Raw genomic sequence first — 22,232 nt, 5'->3', positions numbered from 1 at the left:
TATTTATTTTTAATTGTGAAATGATGGCAAAGAATAGGAATACCATATTTTGGTCATTTCTGTAATGGACACTTTTGTTACTTACAGTCTGACGTGATGGATCAGAACCTGTTGAATTTCCTCCCAGAGCAAGAACATTCAGACATTTATAAAATATTATCATCTCACATGCTACTGATGGATACTGTCTCATCAGAGTACTTAAAATGTGAGTATTACTTCTACTGCGTTCATGGGACAAAAATTAACAGGGCAGTAATAGTATCCAACTGATAGGTTTGGTCAGTGCAACGATTTATGCTAGTGCAACAGAACTTTCCCCACCTCCTCCCTCCCTAGTGTGTGCCCCTCACCCTGCTCAGATCTGCTGTTGATTGTTGCAGGAATCCCTAGAACAGATGTAGGGGTTGCACAGGGAGAGGAGAGGAGGGGAAGTTCTGTTGCACAAGCATAAATCCTTGCCCTGACATATTAGTTGGATCCAATCCATTGGCTCTTAGATTTATTTATCTCTTAACGATCTGTACAGTACACTTTAAAGAATGCTTTGCTTGCAATGACATTACATATGTCCAGACTTTACTGAGCATTTGACATTACATATGTTTTTGGGAAAGGATAGTTCATGTAGCATTATATTTTTCATTTTGAAGCTAAGGGAACCAGTCCATAGAGAATTATTCTTCTAGAAAATTTAAAATCTATAATAATCGTGCTTATTGTACTCAAAAATGGGACTGTTCGCAGCTATCTTAATAATACATTGTTGAATCTTAAGGAAAATTGATATTTTAGTTGGATATACGTATAAGGAGACTTTAATCAGATCCTGTTGTAGTCATCTGTTCATAAATTATTATTATTACTCATGAGAACTTGTGGAATTCTTTGCATATTGGTTTTAAAATCACAGTGCTTTGAACTATTAAAAGGGCAGGCATGGGAGAAGGATCAGGGATTACTAGTTAATAAGATAGATTCATTTTAATAAATTCTATCTATGGTTAACCTGTTTTAAAGACTAACAAAATTATAATGGTATAAGCTTCCATACTCTACAATCTACATCATCATATGCATGGTATCACTAGACTCTCTTCTTCTTTTTTGCTGCAGTGTACCAGGGCAGCTGTTTTCTTAAGAAACTGTTTTCTTAAGAAACTGTTTCCTTAAGAAACTGTTTTAATTCTATTTTTATTTTATTTTTTAAAAAGAATAATGTTGTTGTACAGGAAAAGGAAAAGAGATGACAATAAAAATTGCAGCGTGAAGTTGATTTTTTCCATTGGATTGCTTGCAATCACATATACAGTATTGCGTGATTTATTTCATGGAATGGTACTGAAAAATGGGATTAAGAGTTAAACTATATCCCTGGCTTTAAGTATGCATGAGAAATACCTATTTATAGTTCTGAGCAGCCTAGGTTTATGCAAGGATTCCTCCAGCAGACTGTGGGCCTTTGTGACCACAGACAGCATTGCTGAATTCATTGCAGTTCTTCCATTTGCCTCATTACGTGAATCTCATTGTGTTTAGTTTATAAATAGTATTTATTTTGTCTTTTTTGACATGTGATTTTTAAAACTTCCAGCTGATGAAGATTTGGAATTTTGCTGTCATCTTCTGAGGGGAAGTCTGAACCCAAAGGAATTTCCAACATACGAATATATAAAATTTGTAGGGAACTTTCTGTCTTACAGTCATGGTAAGTCTCAGCTATTCTGTAACTATAACCAGTGACTAAATAAGTGTATATAGGGGGTTGAGCATTCTGTGTGTATGTGTGTGTGCGTGCATGTGTGCATGCGCACATGCGCATTCCCAACAATTTCAGACAGAATGACAGCAACCAGTTGCATTGAACTAGGTGGGACTTACTTATGAGTAAATATGGTAATGACTGGACTGCAAAGCTGCAGTTCTAAGCAAACCCAGAGCACTTGATCCATTTTCTTGTGTAATGAATGTGACTGTTTTACGGTTACTTGTGCAAGGTCCATCCAAGATCTGCCTGTTGCAAGTACGTAACATTTCCATGGAATATAGTCGCAACATTTTCATTCTAGTAAAACGAAGTACAGTGGTACCTCGGCTTACAAATGACTTGACAACCGAATTTTTTGACTTACGAATGGGGCAAATGGCCGCGAGCTTACGTTTTTTTCAACATCCAAACGGAAACCACTGCGGTTTTAGATAGGGTTTTTTTGGCTTACGAATTTTTAGATGGGGTTGCTTCGACTTACGAATTTTTCCGTTTCCAATGCATTCCTATGGGAAATCGTGTTTCCAGTGGCGCTTTTCGATTTACCAATTTCTCGACCTATGAAGGTGCCTTGGGAACGGATTCAATTCGTAAGTCGAGGCACCACTGTAGTCCTTCCACATAGCACATTAATTGCTAGTGTGTTGTGTGTAGTAATGTGGTTGGGCAGGTGTCAGAGGCATTTCTTAGTTATAACCCGTGTTATAACTAGTGGTGAGCAACACAATTCCCTCAACCTGGGCCATTTTGGTTGTTGTTGTTTAATTTTAAAATTCTCTTGGTGCTGCATGTTCACGTGTAGCCGCTGTGCAGGAGCACTTATCCAGTGATTTATTTTCTTGCACCAAACAGCAGCAAAACTGACCATCCACTGCAGACATAGCCAACACGGTGCCCTCCCAATGTTGAGGGACTACAAGTCCTATCAGCCCCAGCTAGCGTGGTCTGTGCTCAGGGATGATGAGAGATGAACTCAACATCTGGAGGACACTATATTGGTTACTGCAGAACCACAGCAATGCTCAGCCATGTTATTTAGCTTTATTTGCGGTGGGGGTGGGGTTCTTTTCAATGCCTGGAAATTATTCATTCTCCTTATCTTAAGCTGGAGCATGCAGCTAGCCACATTTTTAAAAGCCAGCAATAGCGTATCTTTCTTCCCCACAGCCAGTCTTTCCTTTCCACACTTGAATGCGCACTCCATTGCATGAGATATTTCTCTAATGTCGCTGAAAATGAATGTTAGCACATAGTCTAAGGTGAGGCTTAGCATTCTCTAGAAAGGCCCATTGAGAGAATTAAAAATGTTGCTGCATTCAGTTAGGAATGGTTTAAGCTCCTCTGTCGATGGGCATCATAGAAACATAGAATTGCAGTGTTGGAAGTTCTACACTCTGCAGGATTCGGTCCCTTGTCTCGGTCAGTTATAGTTTACGTAGCAAGTGAAAAATTCCATCCTATCAAAGTATTCTTTACTGCAAGCTAGATTAACTTTGCAAAAATTCCTTATTAACCTGCGCTTTAGGAGAGTTTATGGTTATTTCCCTCTCTTTAGCATAATGTTTGCGTAGCCATAAGAAGCTGGTGCTATAAAGGTAGGGGATTGCAGCCTAACAGGGCATGCTACTATTAGGATGAGCTGTCCCTGCTGCTCACTTTCACGATTTTCCTTCTTCTTCTTGCCTATTGTCTCTGTACAATTCTTTACAATCCAGCTGTAGTAATTGAGCAACTGATAGCACCTTATGACCCAGAGGCACCCTTATTCCCATGCCAGTTCAGTAGGTATTGGATGAACTTCACAATGGAGATGTGTGTTGGCACCAGCATCTCTCATTGGCAACACCTATGGAAAGGTCCTTACACACACACACACACACACACACACACACACACACACACACACACACACACAAAGAGTGGTAGAGGAAGAGGGAGACATCTGAATCCAAATAACTCTGTCTTCTTTCTAGTGCTTAGCAGTTTGCACCCACCAATTACTGAGAGAATATTTTAAAATTAAGGAAGGAAAGTTACAGGTATGCATATGTGGTCTGGGACATCCCAGTTGCTTCAGAAAATTTTTGAGGTAGGTATGCAGACAGACACATGCCAGGCAATTTTCAAATAGCCAGAGGCAATTGTTTTGTAAACCAGAACCAATTCACAATGATCCTTGGCATACTGAGGAGCCGTGGTTTATTAAAACTGACTGTCATAGGGTTAGAGCGTAAGTGCCGTAAATATCATATTCCATATCCCTGCCCCACTTCTCCAACACTGTGTGTTCATACAGTAGAATATTCTTACTGAATGGACTAAAAGGCTGCTTTGCGGCAATATGATCGTGGTCAAGGGGCCCTACATTAGCTTACTGGAGTTGGCGTGTTTTGGGCCACTGGGACTAGCCATTACCGGGGTGAACCGCACCAGCTCCCACGTAGACGTGGACGCCATCTGCAAAGAGTTTCTGGAGGTTTTTGACGGGGCTGTTGGGTCGGGCGCCGCTGGTCCACTTGGTTGTGGTTCTGGTTCCTGTGGCTGCTTGGCCATGGGGGTCACCTGTAGACTTCCTAGTTCTGCCTTCTCCCTTACCCACTCCTCCTGCTCTATGGGCCTCACCCTTCTGCTATCCTCTTGGGATTCCTCTGTCCAGCCCTCCTTGCAGTTACAGGAGTAATATTTAAAAAGTTGATGATATTAGCTCAAATGGTCATATCGTATTCACACTGTGCTTGTCAGAACTCACAATTCCACAGTCTGCAGGGTTGGTGTCAGACCATATAACTAGCAGCGTTTTTTTTTAAAAAAAAATTTTGGTGGTGAAGCATTCTTTTTTTTTGTTTCATATGACTCTGAATTTACCAATATAAAAGGACCATCTTATCAGACGCACCAATGCAGAAACCCCTTTTAGCCATTACATAAATGTTTAAAAGCATCTTTGTGATGCACAGGTGAAAATGGGCACATTATGCAGATGCATTTCTGCATGAGAAGCGATATCTATCTGAGTTGAGACTTCTTTCTTCAGTCTTAGGAACATGGCAAAATGAATTAAGACGTGAAATAATAGACAGGTACTGTTATTTGATGAAATAGATGCTGAATTCAATGAGGAAACAAATTGAATATAATTCTGACATGAAAACGGTGTTTTAAAAACTGTATCCTCTAGGGTTTTTTTATATATATAACCTTTTGGTTTCAGGCTAGCAGCCAGAATCTCATGCTGTGCTTTTTCCAGAAGTGTACAACTCAGTCTAGGTAGCAGATTGCATATTTCAATACTCATGGGCAGGACAGAAAATATATCTGCACACAGCTAGTCTGTAATAAAGGAAGGAAATATCAACCAGAATTGGATAGGCCAGGAAAAACAGAATCATATTCCACAGCACTGAAAGTGCCACATTTCGCTAATAGGGAAGTGGAAGCTTCTCCGAGAGTGGAATGAGATGCCATGGTCACACATTTGTGTTCAAATCTGTGCTGAAAACCTATAAAGCTAGGAGAGATTTTCCAGGGGGGTGGGTGGGACTGAGTTTGAGGGGAATACCGTGTTTCTCATATTATAAGACACGTCTTATATTTATTTTTTCCTCAAAAAAACACACTATGGCTTATTTTCAAGGGATGTCTTATTTTTTTCCTCCTCCTCCTGCCATGGCCGGCATTGCTGCTGCTCCTATCACTATGTCTTATTTTCGGGGTATGGCTTATATTCCTTGAATGCTTAAAAATCCTGCTATGGCTTATTTTATGGGGATGCCTTAAAATATGAGAAACAGGGTAGTGATCTCTGTCTCTTCTTGCTACTTCTATCTATCCCAACCCCTCCCATCCATCTTGAGGAGGTTCAGCATCTCCTCCCACCTACTGCTTCTCACTTGACATCGTTCTCCAGCCCATCTGCTTTACTGCTGTTCAGCAATGACCAATTTTTAAAGACACAATTTATTGGCAGGGAGGGGGTAGTCAACTTAAGGTTCACTCAAAAGTAGACCCATTGAAATGAATGAACGAAGGCTATACGTTAGGTCCATTAATTTCAGAAAGCCGACACTGAGTAAAGATTAGTTGAATACCCTCCAGCTTCCTTTCTACAGTGGTGCCTTGACTTACGAATTTAATCCGTTCCGAAGGCACTTTCGTAGGTTGAAAAATTCGTAAGTTGTAAAGCGCCATTGGAAACGCGATTTCGCATAGGAATGCATTGGAAACGGAAAAATTCATAAGTCGAAGCAACCCCATCTAAAAATTTATAAGTCAAAAAAACCCTATCTAAAACCGCCGCGGTTTCCGTTCGGATGTCGAGACATTTGTAAGCGTGCAGCCATTTGCCCCATTCGTAAGTTGAAAAATTCGGTTGTCGAATCGTTCGTAAGTCGAGGTACCACTGTAGTTTGACTTTAAGTTGTGAATTCATTTTTTTATTCAGCTAATTCATTAAAAAACAATACATACATATACATATACACATACATAACCTTAAAAGCATTGCCCAGACACATACCTCTCTGAGTGATACCTAGTATTGGCGCATTTCTATATGTATAAAATAGTGGGAGCTAAATACACTAAAAGGCACAACTCTTTGTCTTGCACTTTTCTTATCCAGTGCCTATATCTGCTTGTAATGGCTTTGATGGTGCTGTTCCAAGAGGTTACAGAACACCACTAGGAAAACAAGTCTGCTTTGTCGCTACTGTTCGACTGGCAACACCTCAGTTTCTAAAGGCAAGTGTGTATGTCGTAGAGTCTGTTAAAAGTCTTTGTAGCCGTATCAGTTCTTTCAGTCCCTTATCTTCCCACTCATGAATGTGTACAAGGCATTTAGGGGTGGGCAGAGCCTCCTCTCTACGTATATGGTGGCTTCTCCCAAAGCCATGGGTTGCAGAGCAGGGACATACATGGTACCTTAGTATAACGGAATAGTCGTCGGTAAGGTGTTCAATATTTCTGAAGGTAAATCGGCACAAAAAGCAGCAGGGGAGCACGTTGAGGCTCTGTGAGGCAATGCATGCAGCTTTTCAAGTCAACTGTCGGCAGGCATCTTGCAGATAATAATGCAGGCACGTTGCTGAAGCTAAAATCGGGTATTGTTGGGCTGGAGCCTGGATGGGAGGCTACTTGGAAAATTCCCCTGTACAGCATCTTTAGTTCCATGACAGAAGAAAGGGAGGATATAAATGTTCTAAGTAAAGAAGTTGTCAGAAATATCTCTTTGAGATTGCCGCCACCACCCCACCCCACCAGTAAGTCAGCTGATATCTGATCCTGGTCAATTTGATACTTATCCAAAACATCTGCCCGTGTATGCAGAACTAGGGATGGAATGCAATTGTTGTCTCATGTCTGCAAAAGCAATCTGAGGGGCTTTCTTAGTGGAATAAAATGGGCCAGTGCACATGTTACATTACTTCAAGAGCAAGCCTCCCTGTGGAGAGTGATCTCTGCCACAGGAGTAATGTTTAGGAGTGCTTATCATAGGATTTGTCATCCTCGTGTTCAGTCTCCAAATATATGTCAAAAATTGCTGGGTCTAGGGACTCAACAATGTCAGACTCTGTGTTAAGTAAGTTAAAAAACTTTTTTTTTAGCTGGAGTGGACTCCACTCAACAGAAAGAGGTGGTCTTCATCAGTATCCATCTAGCTATAATTTTTTCCAAAACAATTAATCAAATAATAGAAATGTAGAGTTGGAAGGGACCCTGAGGATCAACTAGTCCAACCCCCTGCAACACACGAATATGCAGCTGTCCCATACAGGGATTGAACCTACAACCTTGGTGTTATCAGCACCATGCTCTTACTAACTGAGCTATCCAGGCTGAACTATATTAGGAATGTAAACATTTAATCTATTTTGTCATTAGGTCCAGAAGAAGTAGCCCAGCACCAGTTAAGACTAATAAACTGGATGGAGTTGATATTTAGCTATTAGACAGAGATATTTAATATATTTTTTTATTTATTTTATTAAATGTTCGCTAACATTTAATTAAAAAAGCAAATTAAATGGCGATAAAGGTACTACAGTCACTCAGAATTTTATTCTAATACAGGAAATGTGCATCGCTGAAGAACCTTTAGAGGAATTCAGTTCAAGACACAGTTTGGAATGGAAATTTTTGTTTCTGGATCACAGGTTGGTTAAAAAAAGAAGACGACTATACTTGATGTTTGCTTAGACGATTTACTACTGTTTATTTATTGTATTTATTTGAAGTTACGTAATTGTCCTTCATCAGAGGATTACGGGGCAGTGTTCGAAAGTGTGAAAATGATTCACACACAATATATTTATGCAATGGGTGACATATGACAACATCTGCCTGATTGCACAGTGTGGCTTCTGCACCATCCAGCCTTCTGCGTGCCCCCAAAATGTGTTCCATATAGTTGTGCTGGATCTCTCCCAATAATATATTTAAACTAACAGATTCAACAAACAACAAAATGCAGGCCGGGGCAAAAAAGACATAATATTAAAGGAAAAAAATACTGTCATCTTCTGTCTTCATGTTTCCGTTGTTACGGTGCAGTAGCATGCATCTCTCTGTCCATACATCTGTGGTAAACGTGGTTAGTTTCACCTATTTTGGGGGTTACCATTTACGCCTGTTACAATTATGAAGAGTTATCTTGCTTTAATGGGTTTTAAGGTAGAAACAAGGGACGCGGGTGGCACTGTGGTCTAAACCACTGAGCCTGTTGGGCTTGCCGATCAGAAGGTCAGCGGATCGAATCGCCGTGATGGGGTGAGCTCCCGTTGTTTGGTTCCAGCTCCTGCCAACCTAGCAGTTCAAAAGCACGTCAAGTGCAAGTAGATAAATAGGTACCGCTCTGGCGGGAAGGTAAACGCCATTTCCATGTGCTGCTCTGGTTTCGCCAGAAGCGGATTATTCATGCTGGCCACATGACCCGGAAAAACTGTCTGCGGACAAACGCCGGCTCCCTCGGCCTGTAAAGCGAGATGGGTGCCGCAACCCCAGAGTCGTCTGCGACTGGACTTAACTGTCAGGGGTCCTTTGCCTTTTACCTTTTAAAGGCAGAAACACTTTAAAAACTCATTGCAACATTTTCCCCAAGCCACTGTAGCAGTGCTTGGAAGTTTTTATTGCTACATGACATCTCAATCTAAACCAGTGACTTAAAAACCAACAACATATGCAGGATATTTTTTCCTATCGCTGAGAGACATATTTGGAGGCCTGTCAACATACTGTGCACAGTTGTGAATTAACCTGTCCCTTTCGCTCTACAGAGTGAACTTGTGTAAATCTTCCTGCTTTATTTCTACCTTTTGTTCTACCTTTCTGCTTTCCTTCATTTATTTTAAGCACTTTATTTTAAAAATGGTGAGTTGTGCACAAGAGGTTTTCCCTCCCTGCTGAGTTCCAGCAATACGAAGAAGTCCCGAATAGTCTGTTGCCCTGCTTATTGACTGCTTTAGTGCCTAGGTGGAGTAACTTCCAGAGTTTTTGGGGTGGGCAGAGAGAAGAAAAGTTGAGCACTGATGATGATATTTTCAGTGGTTTAATAAAATCATTTGCATTTTGCCATGATACAGAGCACCACCAATTATAGGATATTTGCCTTTTGAAGTGCTGGGAACTTCTGGATATGATTACTACCATATAGATGACCTACAGCTCTTGGCACGGTGCCATGAACACTGTGAGTATGACATTACCTACAGTAATGGGAATTCAGTTTGTTTCTGTGTGATAGCAAAGATAGGAATAAAAATCTGAAGACATTGGGTTGCATCCAACACAACTATACCATTGGTTTTAGCAATGGAGCTCCCCCTCCTTTTCCACACACACACACACACACACACACAGAGAGAGAGAGAGAGAGAGAGAGAGAGAGAGAGAGAGAGAGAGAGAGAGAGAGAGAGAGAGAGAGCCTGCTGGTGATACTAGTAAACCTGTTAGTGAATTACCGGTATATTCATTTTTGGTTAAGATTTACAGCAGAGATGGGTAAGATGTGGACTTCCAGATCTTGGTGGACTACCCAGTATCCGCCATATTTGATGATTGGCTAGGGCTGATGGGGGTTGGAATCCAACAATATATGGAGGGCCTTAACCTCTACCTTTAATTTAACACTTAAATGCCCATATTACAGAGTTCAGGGAGTATTATGAGTCCCTGTCAGGGAAAAAGGCAGGATATAAATAAATACATAATACTAATAATATAAATAATAAGTAGTCATTTGAGGCTAGCAAGTAGTCATTTGAGGCTAGTGTAATGCAAACTGATTTGTCTACATTTTATTCTTCATGTGGATTGACTTGCTTAATTCCTCATTGGATATGAAATATTGGGAGGCGGAGTTGTCAAAATAGTACAAATATCCAATACTACTCAACAACTGCTAATTAGGCGAAGCTGAAGCATTAAATTAAAACCTCGAACGACTCAACACAAACCAAATCTAATATTGCTTGCCATGTCTGTTGTGTTTGTCTGTAAGTGTCCTGTAAGTATAAGGGACTCAGGTGGTGCTGTGGGTTAAACCACAGAGTCTAGGGCTTGCTGATCAGAAGGTCGATGGTTTGAATCCCTGCAACGGGGTGAGCTCCCATTGCTTGGTCCCTGCTCCTGCCCACCTAGCAGTTCGAAAGCACATCAAAGTGCAAGTAGATAAATAGGGACGGCTCCGGTGGGAAGGTAAACGGCGTTTCCGTGCGCTGCTCTGGTTCACCAGAAGCAGCTTTGTCATGCTGGCCACATGACCCGGAAGCTGTTTGAGGACAAACGCTGGCTCCCTCAGCTTATAGAGCGAGATGAGCGCCGCAACCCCAGAGTCGGACACGACTGGACCTGATGGTCAGGGGCCCCTTTACCTTGTCCTGCTGCTCACATGAATGACGTTGTTCAGAATTAATTTTCAGCTTTCTGGTGCAGAATACAAAGTTCATCTGTCAGATCATGACTGATTGGTGTCAAATGAGATTAATCTGGGATAAGGCAAGCCAATATATCTTGAATATATTTGATCATAGACATGGTGCTGATGAGAGTCCATGAGAGTCCAGCTAAATTAATTTAAGCTACGCTGTCATAGAAAGTTCAGTGTCTTATTAAATCATGTTCTTTTATTAACTTCTTTTATTAATAAGACATTTCAGTCCTGTCTGAATAAACCATCAGTGGTGTCTGATGTCATTTTTTGAAAGGACGTTTTTCAGATCCTGAAATCTTTGATGCAGTGTGCAATTTTTTGTGTCCACAAATAGTGATGCAGTTTGGCAAAGGGAAGTCTTGCTGCTACCGGTTTCTCACCAAAGGACAGCAGTGGATCTGGCTGCAAACACATTATTATATCACCTATCACCAGTGGAACTCCAAACCAGAATTCATCGTATGCACCCACACGGTAGTGAGGTATGGAGAAATTGAGTGATGTTGCTGTTGTGCTGATTGGTAGAGTCCTCATTGCAGGACAAGAGCAAATAAAAGCTTGGTTAAGAGACACACATAGAACAACCACTGCGCCTTATTTTCCTGTCACATGGAAAAGGAACATCCAATATGTTATGAGCTAGGGGGAATTTTTCAATGAGCTCAGTGCAAGAATAAACTCATTCCTTCTACCGTCTAAATCCCACATATGAAGACGTTTGTGAGGTGACTGCATATATAACACAACCTTGCTACGGCAAAGATGGTGTGAAGCTGACCAGTGGGTTGATTGGTCAACTTTGTAGCATGCAACCCTCATCTTTTTCTTAGTCTGCAAAGATGAACATTGCCAGTGCCACCTCGCGAGATAATGTCACACAAATGTCTTGCTCCACGGAGAAATCTGCATATAGTTGCATTGCAAGCAGCCCCCACAACATTTCTTGCATGTGTTAATGTAGTCTTTGAGGAAATGTATAATTCATCAGGGCCCTAGTTTTTGGTTCTGTAGCAATTAATTTAAATTTTGAGCATGCTGGCTGCAATGGCATAGCTGCCAAGTTTTCGCTTTTCTCGCGAGGAAGCCTATTCAGCATAAGGGAAAATCCCTGTAAAAAAGGGATAACTTGGCAGCTATGCTGCAATGGACTAAAATAACTCATGGGTCACAGGGAGTATAGTGGTACCTTGGTAGTCGAATGACTTGGCTCATGAACAAATCAGCTCCCCAACACATGGGTGTTCGGTTTGCGAACGTTTTCCGGAAGCCATACATCTAACGTGGCTTCCGCGGCTTCTGATTGAGTGTAGGAAGCTCCTGCAGCCAATCAGAAGCTGTGCCTTAGTTTTCAAACCATTTCGTGAGTCGAACAGACTTCTGGAACGGATTAATTCGGGAACCAAGGTACCACTGTAGTTAGATTAAGGCCATCTTGCTGAGGTACTTGCTTCATTGATGAACACTCTTGTCTGGGAATAAGGCATATGCTTTACGATACAATCAATTGTTATCCAGCCAGATTGTCCCTTTCATGCAGGGAATTCTGCTTGAAAATTGGGTTTTCTCCCCGCTGTGCACCCTCCAAATCTGTTCAAGGATGGACGTGGGAAGTGGAGACAGAGGGGAAGTTCAGTTGCAAGCAGAAAACTTTGTGCAGACAAGATGACTTTGCTGGAAACAGCCCAATATTTTGTTACAAACATTAATTCTGCACTGTATTGGCATGCTAATTGGACTCCAGAGAAATACTCTGATTACAATCATATACCTGCTAATTTGGGAGGTAGAACAATTTCATGCATTATACATCAGCCTTTCTGCAGTTGCTAACCTGTACTTGGGGTGTGGTAGGGACAAGGCTAAACATGAGTACATGTACCAAAATTGTATACAAGGTTGCAAATACGTGGTGGGTTGGGTTTTTTTTTTTTTGCATGTTTACAGTATGTATGAAGTATGTGTAAAGCCATGGAACCTAGCCTCAAGTAATTATATTACAGATAATGTTTTCTTTTTCTTTTGAAAACTGGGTAAAAATAAAATGTAAATCCATTACATTATTATACACATTTGGATTTTATGACCTGTGGATTTTAACTGCAAATAATTTCTGGAGTTAATCATGTAATAAACTGCCAGTTGCATTAGTGCTTTCAGAATAGTAGAATGGAATGTAGATCTCCACAGAAAATAATAATGTTTAGTTATGCAGATGTTCGAGTGGAAAGGCGACGGAATATGATTTTGGAAAATGCACCTTCAGAGATAATCTCTTCAGTACTAAAGGTAGGTTAAAATGGCTGTTTTCAGAGGGTTTTTTTTCTTTCCTGTTTTCACTTAACGTAATGGAGTAAGACACGGTTGGGAATACATTCCCATTCTATTTTCCAGAATACTATTGCAGAAATGAGGGAATGGTAGCATGCAAAATAAGAGATGTCCATTATGACCTTTGGGACAATCATGTGCCTCTGAAAGGGAATAACTTTTTTAATGTAAAGGGTAAGAGACATGGTGACTTTAGCTACTGTGTTCAGATGGTAATGTGGGACCACTAATATTGTCCCACATAGATGAACCTGGGGTTTTCTTTATGTCTTCCATTGCCTGTTCCTCACCATGGTCACTGCCTGCTAGGTTCACTGTCCCTTAGTTTATAAGGCGATGAGTAATCTCAGATAAGCCTTCTTTCCACCTGATTTATGTTGAGGGTGTTCTTGATTAGTTGCATGTGGTGTTCTTATGCAATTTTTTTTCCAATCCCTGTGTCAATACAAAGCCTGCAGTTGAGTAAATGCATACCTCTTTTGATTTCTGAAGGACCAATCACAGTAGGTGACAGACAAGCAAACCCCCTGCCCACATAATCTCATGGTTGAGTATAAAACTGAAAGAATGTGTGAATTTGATACTAGAGCATATAGGAAGAAGCGGGCAATGAAAAGCAAATGCATTATAAGACAGGAATTAAGAATAATTTCTTTTGAAGTTCTCTGGGGATTGGCCTGGGCTCATTCCTGGGTACATAGCTTCCTGCCTATTAAAGCAGATTATACAGGAGCTGCATCTAAGGACTGAGTTCTTGTGATTTTCACTGCTTAATGAAGTTAATAACTGAGTCTTTTATGAGTATCTTACAGAAAACTACTTGAAGCTTCTGTTGCTCAGAAACGTGGATACAAAAGGCCAGGCTAGATGTGACGTTAAACGCTGCATTGCATACTGAAGACTGTAAAAAATGGGTGCACTTTAAACATGTGGTACATGGAGTTAAAACTGCAATTCTAGACACACATTATTATTATTATTATTATTATTATTATTATTATTATTATTATTATTATTATTATTATAGTGGTACTTCTGGTTGCAAACGGGATCCGTTCCGGAGGCCCGTTCGCAACATGAAAAGGCTGCACCCTGAAGCACCGCGTCTGCGCATGCGTGTGACGCAATTTGACGCTTCTGCGCATGCGCAAAGCACGATTTAGCGCTTCTGCGCATGCGCGTGCACTGAACCTGAAAGTAACCCGTTCTGGGACTTCTGGGTTCAGTGCATCTGTAACTTGAAAAGATGTAACCCACAGCGGAGGTAGCATGAGGTATGACTGTATTATTATTATTATTATTATTATTTCAATTTATGAATCACTTCACATGAAACAATCTCAAATCAATTAACAATGAAGACATAAAATCCTAAAAGATACACTCAAAACAATTTCAAATCCAGTACTTGGATAAGCAACTCCACACAAAAGGCTTGTGGGGAAACGAAGGTCTTCAGTAGGCTCTGAAAAGAGAATAGGCAAGAGACTTGGGTGATACGTAACAGCAGGAAGTTCCAAAGTCCAGGTGCTGCCACATTAAAGGCATGATTCAGACATTGTGCGGAACAGACCACCTGATGAAATTGCATCTATGCAATGCTGTCCAGCACAGGTTGAGGCAATCTTTTATGTATCCTTGTTCCAAGCTGCATAGGGCATTGTACACCAGTAACAGCACCTTTCAATTTAGCCTGGTAGCTAATTGGCAGCCAGTGCAATTCTTTCAGAAGCAGAGAAACCTGGTGGCAGTATTCTGTCCCAATGAACAGTTGATTCTCCCTGGGAATTTATAGGGAGTCGTTCCCATCGAACACAACACCGCTTACTTCTGAGTAAGCGTATATATAGGGTTGTGCTGCGCATAGCTAATACCAAAAAAAGACTTCTCCCTCTTAATAAACCCAAATGATTTTATAACCAAACTCATTTGTAAGTTCAAAACTTTCAAAAACATTTACAATGTCTGTCTTGTTTTTTAAGGACAGTGGATCAGAACTGGATCCTCAACAGCACTTTAACGCACTTGAATTAGGCACGTCAATCCTCAACACCAGTCAGACTCTTTCTGTATCCTCTCAGGGTTCACACAAATCTTTGCCTACATCCTTGCCTGACACAGCATGTAAGTTATTATTATTTATTAAATTTGTATACTGCCCTTCAGATGTGGTCTCTATGCAGATGCTACTTTGAAAATGAGAATTTGATACTGTTATACTGCCAGTATAAGCTGGAATGGTATGGAAAGAGTAACGCAGGCCTGCACACATGGATCATGACCAACATAAAGGATAATTCTAACACAACAGGGCTTTGTCTTATTTGAAACATTTATTACCTACTAGTTATTTGAGTGCAATTTCAGAGCGGGTTACAACAGCAACTCCCACCTGCTCCAGCCAGAGCTGTAGTCCAGAACTAGAGGATGCAGGTTGACAAAAGTTGGTGCATTTGTTCTATAGTCAACTTCCTTTATTGGCATTCCAGTGATCCAGTCTTTTTGTATACATTAAAAAAACTTTTAACAACTTTGTTCTAAATGGTAATTCAGTAAATAAATGTTATTTTATAGCCACAAGAACAAAGCTCATCCCAGAGTCTCCCTCTCTGCAAAGAAGTCCCACTATGCAGGAGGACTTGCAGAGATCTAGCCAACCTGCCGCTGCTCAGGTAAGGGGGGGGGAAAGGTTCCAGAAACATTAAAAGAAGTTCCATGAAATAGATTGGGACACAGGTGTGGCGGAGGACAGGAGCTTTAAATTGGCTTTAAGTTAGTTGAGAGTAAAACGATTTTTTGTTTTCACTGAATTGAATTGGGAGGCATAGCAAACTAAAACTTTTCCATTCATACTGGCATGGCATGACCCTCTTGAGCATGCTCAGGGGTGTCTAAATGGATCAAGGCCTTTTCTATGTCTAGAAAGTCCTCTCTGCCACTGGTTCCCCTGAAATTAGAGACAATCCAAAATATTGGCAAGACAGTTGTATGGCGGGAAAGGCACGCCCCCCCTCCCCAAAATCAATATTAATACATTCACACACACACACAGTGGGGTTATCGTTATCAGAGATAGGTACTATAACTCTTCTGCCCAGGCTCTTTTTTCTAGCTATCAAGGAATATTTGCTGAAGCCTCCTTTCACGCTCTTGTATTATTTTGACCACAGGTGGTCTGGACTTGTGGTCAAAGAGTTATTAGTGCTGTAACACCAGTAATCAGTATGTGCTTATCTTGCAAATGATGGGAATTGTTAAAGAGACTATATTAATATTTAATCCTCTAGAGACCCCCACGTGCGGATTAAAAGCAGAAGAAAAATGGCTGGTGCCTGTTTTTAAAAACACGGGGCTAGGACATAGAGAGCCCCAGTAGCAGAGTATTAAACCCCATCATTATGCATATTAATGAAGCATAGGAATAGGTTATTAAACCTTATTCAATTCCATTCAGCTGTGTGAAGCAGCTGACCCCCATTTTGCCACTTTTTCAGTGAAACACTACAGACTGCAAGTAAGTTAAACACGCTTTACTTGCAGCTTCTAGGTCTCGGACATGCATCATTCCTTATGCAAGAGCAGTACAGTCATACCTCGACTTCCGAAGGCTTCGACTTCTGAAGAATTCGACTTCTGAAGTCGAAGCCTCCGGAAGTGTTTTCGGCGTGTGCGCCCGGCGCACGCGCCGTAAAGGCACTTGGACCTACGAAAACCTCGACTTACGAAGACGACCGTGGAACGGACCGTCTTCATAAGTTGGGGTACCACTGTAATATAACGCAGGTAACAATATTCTTAGAAATACAGCAAAGCAGCCTCATGGAACAAAAGTTACCATACTCATTAGAAAAGTAACATTGCTCTTTGTTTTCTTGTTTCAGCTCTCATCCCAGTTTAACATGTTCCAAACTATCAAAGACCAGCTTGAGCAGAGGACTCGAATTCTGCAAGCCAATATTCAGTGGCAGCAGGAAGAGCTGCAGAAAATCCAGGAGCAGCTGTGCATTGTGCAGGATTCCGACATACAGGTTAGCGGGAGAATGTATTTTTCAGACAAATTACTCTTGATTCAGTGAGCAGCAGAATTCTTGAGCAGAACTATAGTATTTCCATGCTCAAATCATCTTGATACAGCATAGGCCATTACACAGAGGAGGGCTTCCTGCAACCAGCAGTCCATCTTACAAACCTGCTTCTTCAAGGGGCATTTTGCTTACTTCCGATTTCGGAACCTGGCTCAGGAAAACAACACCTTCTGCCAGCTATTCTTTCTGCAGTCCCCCTCCCCCAGTTTACATAGGAATACATAGTGTTGGAAGTCCTCTGTTCCCAATGACAGAATAAGAGGATTGGCGTTGAAAGACTTAAGAGAAAAGTGTAGGTGCACAGCCTGAGGTTCAATCTGTGGCATTTTCACTTAGGAAATAGCAAAGCTGCCAAAGACTTATGCCTGAGACCTGAGAGAACTGCTGCCAGTCAGAGCAGGAAATATTGGGATAGATGAACCTATGATCTGGTTCCATATAAGGCAACTTCCCAGATTCATTTGGTCAGGAGCCCCTTTGGTTACACTTTTGTTTCTCATACATAGCAGAGAATTAACTGACCTAATGCTTCCAGTTAGTCCAACAACGATATTTCAGTATGTTTAAGGCAGAGAGGACAAAATTGTTGGGATATTTGTACACTGAGCTTTTCCAGCAGCGAGGAGTGGTATGGTTTGTGTGTCTGACTTTACCATGAGAATGGAAGCTGTGTTTATCTCCTTTCTCCCATGTGATGTTTTTCACTGTACTTTACTTTCGCTTCTGGTCTCAGACGAACTGGAAGCAACATGCACAGCAGACACTTCAGGAGTGAAAGAAATGAAAGGATTGGGTAGAGCTTATGGTCATTTTTCCTTAATAGTACCTTGCAGAGAGAGAAATATAGAATGAAACACAAGAGCTCAATTTTAACCCATGCTACAGCACTGTAGCTGTAGCTACAGACACGGGTGGCGCTGTGGTCTAAACCATCCTGCAGCACTGTAGCTGTAGCTACAGACACGGGTGGCACTGTGGTCTAAACCACTGAGCCTAGGGCTTGCCGATGGAAGGTTGGTGGTTCAAATCCCAGTAATGGCGGTGAGCTCCCGTTGCTCGGTCCCTGCTCTAGCCAACCTAGCAGTTCGAAAGCATGTCAAAGTGCAAGTAGATAAATAGGTACCACTCCGGCAGGAAGGTAAATGGCGTTTCCGTGTGCTGCGTGTGACTTAGTCATGCTGGCCACATGACCCAGAAAAACTGTCTGCGGACAAACGTCTGCTCCCTCGGCCAGTAAAGCGAGATGAGCGCCGCAATCCCAGAGTCGTTCACAACTGGACTTAACTGTCAGGGGTCCTTTACCTTTACCTTTTTACAGCACTGTTAGGGGTATCTTCTTCTTCTTCTTCTTCTTCTTCTTCTTCTTCTTCTTCTTCTTCTTCTTCTTCTTCTTCTTCTTCTTCTTCTTCTTCTTTCTTTGGTGATCACTCGTAGCCGAGTAAGATCGTCTTCCATAAACAAGCTTTTAACAATGAGTCCGTTGGTCATGGGGCTACATGGAATGTATGCATAAATTGTATGCATTAAATTAATAAATTTAATGCAACTTGAACAGACTTGCTGGGACCACAAAAAAGGGAATTAAGGGGCTATATTTGGCATGTAGCAGAAAAGCAGCCCGGCAATATTGCTAAAAGGAAATAATATGGGTAGAACCAAGCCTTACAGGGAAAATGTCACCTTCACCAGTTTGTTAGAAATGGTACCTTTGAAATAAATGTCTCATAGCTATAAATTTAGCTTGGCACCCTTGCTTCCGATACATTGTAAAAATAATTGCTGTTGATAAGAGCTTCCTGGTTCGATCAACGCAGATGGGTTAAAATGCCTGGTTTCCATAGAACAGCTTTCTCCCGTTGTCTCCCTAATGTGATGCTGTCTGTTTCTAGATGCAAGAGGTGTTGTGCTTTCATGTCTTTTGCTTCTTTCATGAGAATACTAATGAGACTGCCAATTAGAAGACATTAGTAATACTCTTCTCAAGTCTTGACACCCTGAAAAAGTAGTCATGAGATTCTGCGGTGGCGTTATCTACTTAGACTTGCTTTTGATGTTGAAGGGGTTGGGGGGGGGGAGGAATCCTTTCGATTCAGTGGCATTTCAGTTCTTCTTTAGTGGTCCAGTCATGACAGGATGGTAAGAATCTTGGGCAAAGCCACTATGAATGAAATACTTTCTCTGTTGGCACTTTGTTGTTTTCATTTTCTGAGGAGGAAAGTTTTGACACTAACACTCTTGAGGTGCCTGACTCTCAGTTTTTTTGCAGGAGAGGTTCAAGTGCATTTAGTCTTGCACAATAGGTTAGTGCAACAAGTGCACTTAAAGAAAGCAATGGACTGTTTGCTGTTAGGAGAGTGACAGGGAAATGCATTGAAAAGTGTGGAGTGAATGAATGTTAGTAATGGGAAGGTTTATAAACACCCCACAAGCAAATCACGATGAAAGCTCATTATCATATGATTGGTTGGAGGCAATCTGTCGCAGTACAGAAATTAAAAAGCATGACTCCTATTACAGTGGAACCTCGGTTTTTTAACGTAACCCGTTCCGGAAGACCGTTCGACTTCCGAAACGTTTGAAAACTGAAAGCGGCAGCCTCAATACAATAGGGAAACTCAAAACGGAAGCTGCGTGGCATGTTTGGTTTCTGAAAATTGTTCGAAAATTAAAGCAGTTACCGTATAAGCCTTATACTGTATAAGACGACTGGGCGTATAAGACGACCCCCAGATTTTCCAGTTAAAATTTAGAGTTTGGGATATACTCGCTGTCACAGTGGCCGGAGTGGACTACTTCAGAGTAACGACGCTACGCAGCTCTGCATTTTATTCTTTTATTGGTGCTGCGTATTTACAGTGCTAAAGTCATTGCTATTTACACGGAGTGATGTGATCAGTCGGTTTCAGAACCTCCTAATGGCTTTTGGCGCGTCTTTCTCCAACACAAAAGCTTTGGCAGACCCATCCTCTTTCCCCTCCTCTTTCTGCGTAGTTCTGGCGTTGGGGGGATGGGTCTCCCTCCCTTATTCGCCCCTTCCTGTCCCGCCTGGGACCCTGGCTCCTCTACCTTGCCTGAGCCTCGGACCCGACTTCCTGCTTCCCTACTGGAATCGGAACTCTCTCTGCTTTCCCCTGTGCTCGGTGATTGGCTTGAACTCAGGAGGGGAGGGACTTCGCGATATCCCCTGTCCCTCACATCCACCCCCCTCCCAAGCTCTCCTTCACCCCTCCCCAGGTCCCCCCCAGGTGTCGGTGACGACTGGAAGCCTAAGAACTCAGTGCTTTCCGAGCCCGTTGGTGTGAACACCTCCCCCCAGTCCTGCAAGCCCCCCCCTTCCGCCTGGGAGGATGGGAATCCCAAAAAGTCCGTGGCGTCAGAGCTGGTGATGGTAAAAATGTTCTGCCAATCTGCTCCTTCCTCTGACTGGGTGGATCTCGGTGACACCCATACCTCATCCTCTGGTTCCTCAAACTCCGCTTCCCAGCGCCATGGTGAACTGCTCTCCCGTGCTTCCTCCCCCTCCCCCTCCCTTTCCATGTGCCAGGGCTTGGGTCTATGGGGAAAGAGGGCGTGAAATTCTTCTACCAGGAATTCCTCCTGTATCTGAGTGGCTGGGACCCATTCATTCTGGGACGGTGGAGCATCCTCCCATGCCATGAGGTACTCCAGTCCCCCCACCCCCCACCTTGAATCCAGGATGGCCGTGGCCTCATTGAGTTGCTCCCTGCCTTCCCTCTCCCCCCCTCCCTCAGGGGTTTGTTCGCTGTCTCGGAGCCTGCTGCTTTCCCTGTACGGCGACAGCAGCGATCTATGAAACACAGGGTGCACCCTCATGTCCTCTGGCAGTGCCAGCCTGTATGCCACCGGGTTTACCTGTTGCGTGACCGTGAAGGGGCCCAACCTTCTGGGCGCCAGCTTTTTGCATCGCCCTCTGATGGGAAGGCCCTCCGAGGACAACCACACTTTGTCCCCCACCCTAATGACCTCCCCCGGTCGCCTGTGGCGATCTGCCCCCTTCTTGTACGCTTCCTTGGCTCTCTCCAAGTGTTCTCTGAGCTGCTGGTGCACCGTCTCCAGTTCCTCTGCCCAATCCTCAGCCTGTGGGCCCTCCTCCTCCTCCTCCCCCTCCCTCTCTGGGAAAGATCTGAGGTCACGCCCGTAATTGGCCTTAAAGGGCGACACCCCTGTGGAGACGTGTACCGCATTGTTGTAGGCAAATTCTGCCAGTGGCAGGCGATCCACCCAGTCCGTTTGCCGCTGGCTGACGTAGCATCTCAGGTACTGCTGCAGAATGGCGTTGACCCTCTCCGCCTGTCCATTGGTCTGCGGGTGTCTAGCCGTCGACAAGCTGACCTCCACCTGCAGGAGGTTCATGAGCCGCCGCCAGAACCTGGAAACAAATTGGCGGCCACGATCCGAAATAACCCTTAAAGGTAATCCATGCAGTCTGAATACGTGATCCACAAACAGTTTGGCTGTCTCTTCTGCAGAGACCGCCCTGGCACACGGTATAAAGTGGCACATTTTGGACATGAGGTCCACCACCACCAACACTGCGGTCTTGCCCCTGGATGAGGGCAGGTCTGTGATGAAGTCCATGGACACTACTTCCCACGGCCTGTGCGGTGTGGCTAAGGGCTCCAGCAAACCTGCTGGTGGCGCTCTGACCACCTTTGCCCGCTGGCAGGTGTCACAGCCCCTTACATAATCCCTCACATCCTCCCGCACCCCTGGCCACCAGAAGTGTCTCATGACTAGGTGAGTGGTTTTATCCCTCCCAAAATGACCCGCCGTTGGGTTGTCGTGCATCTGCTTGAGGACCGTACGTCTGAGCTGGGTGGTGGGCAGGTACAGTGCACCCTTGTAGAAAAGCAGCCCCCTGCGTTCTGCAAAGTCTTTTGCCTGCTCCCCCCCCCTTCTCAGTTCTCTGAAGATGCGGTTGGCAAATTCATCCGCTGCCGTCAGTGCTGTGAGTTCTGCCTCGCTTACCACTGCTGCTCCGCAGGACCAAGCTGACGGGGGGAAGATGTGCCTGGGTGCCGGTGGCGCCTCCTCCTCCATGTACTCTGGCTTGCGGGAGAGGGCATCCGCCCTGACATTCTGTTCTCCCGGGATGTAGTGTATG

The 22,232-nt window shown here is 43.0% G+C and overlaps 1 protein-coding gene across 3 annotated transcripts in view; it reads left to right on the top strand.

Moving 5' to 3' along the window:
- Positions 1-22,232, top strand: part of NPAS2 (neuronal PAS domain protein 2) — a 66,818-nt gene that overhangs the window by 30,971 nt on the left and 13,615 nt on the right. For all 3 annotated transcript variants that reach the window (XM_035116145.3, XM_035116141.3, XM_035116142.3), the window contains exons 6-15: positions 88-208; positions 1,595-1,708; positions 6,390-6,508; positions 7,838-7,920; positions 9,346-9,452; positions 11,029-11,176; positions 12,899-12,980; positions 15,005-15,146; positions 15,597-15,694; positions 16,904-17,050. In XM_035116145.3, the coding sequence (XP_034972036.3) occupies positions 88-208; positions 1,595-1,708; positions 6,390-6,508; positions 7,838-7,920; positions 9,346-9,452; positions 11,029-11,176; positions 12,899-12,980; positions 15,005-15,146; positions 15,597-15,694; positions 16,904-17,050 (1,161 nt within the window). The remainder of the gene's footprint in view (positions 1-87; positions 209-1,594; positions 1,709-6,389; positions 6,509-7,837; positions 7,921-9,345; positions 9,453-11,028; positions 11,177-12,898; positions 12,981-15,004; positions 15,147-15,596; positions 15,695-16,903; positions 17,051-22,232) is intronic.

The sequence above is a fragment of the Zootoca vivipara genome, chromosome 4 (genome assembly GCF_965207765.1).
Source record: "Zootoca vivipara chromosome 4, rZooViv2.hap1.1, whole genome shotgun sequence".
Classification (NCBI taxonomy): domain Eukaryota; kingdom Metazoa; phylum Chordata; class Lepidosauria; order Squamata; family Lacertidae; genus Zootoca; species Zootoca vivipara.
The sequence above is the reverse complement of the archived record's forward strand: the minus strand, read 5'-3'. Positions and strand labels throughout refer to the sequence as shown.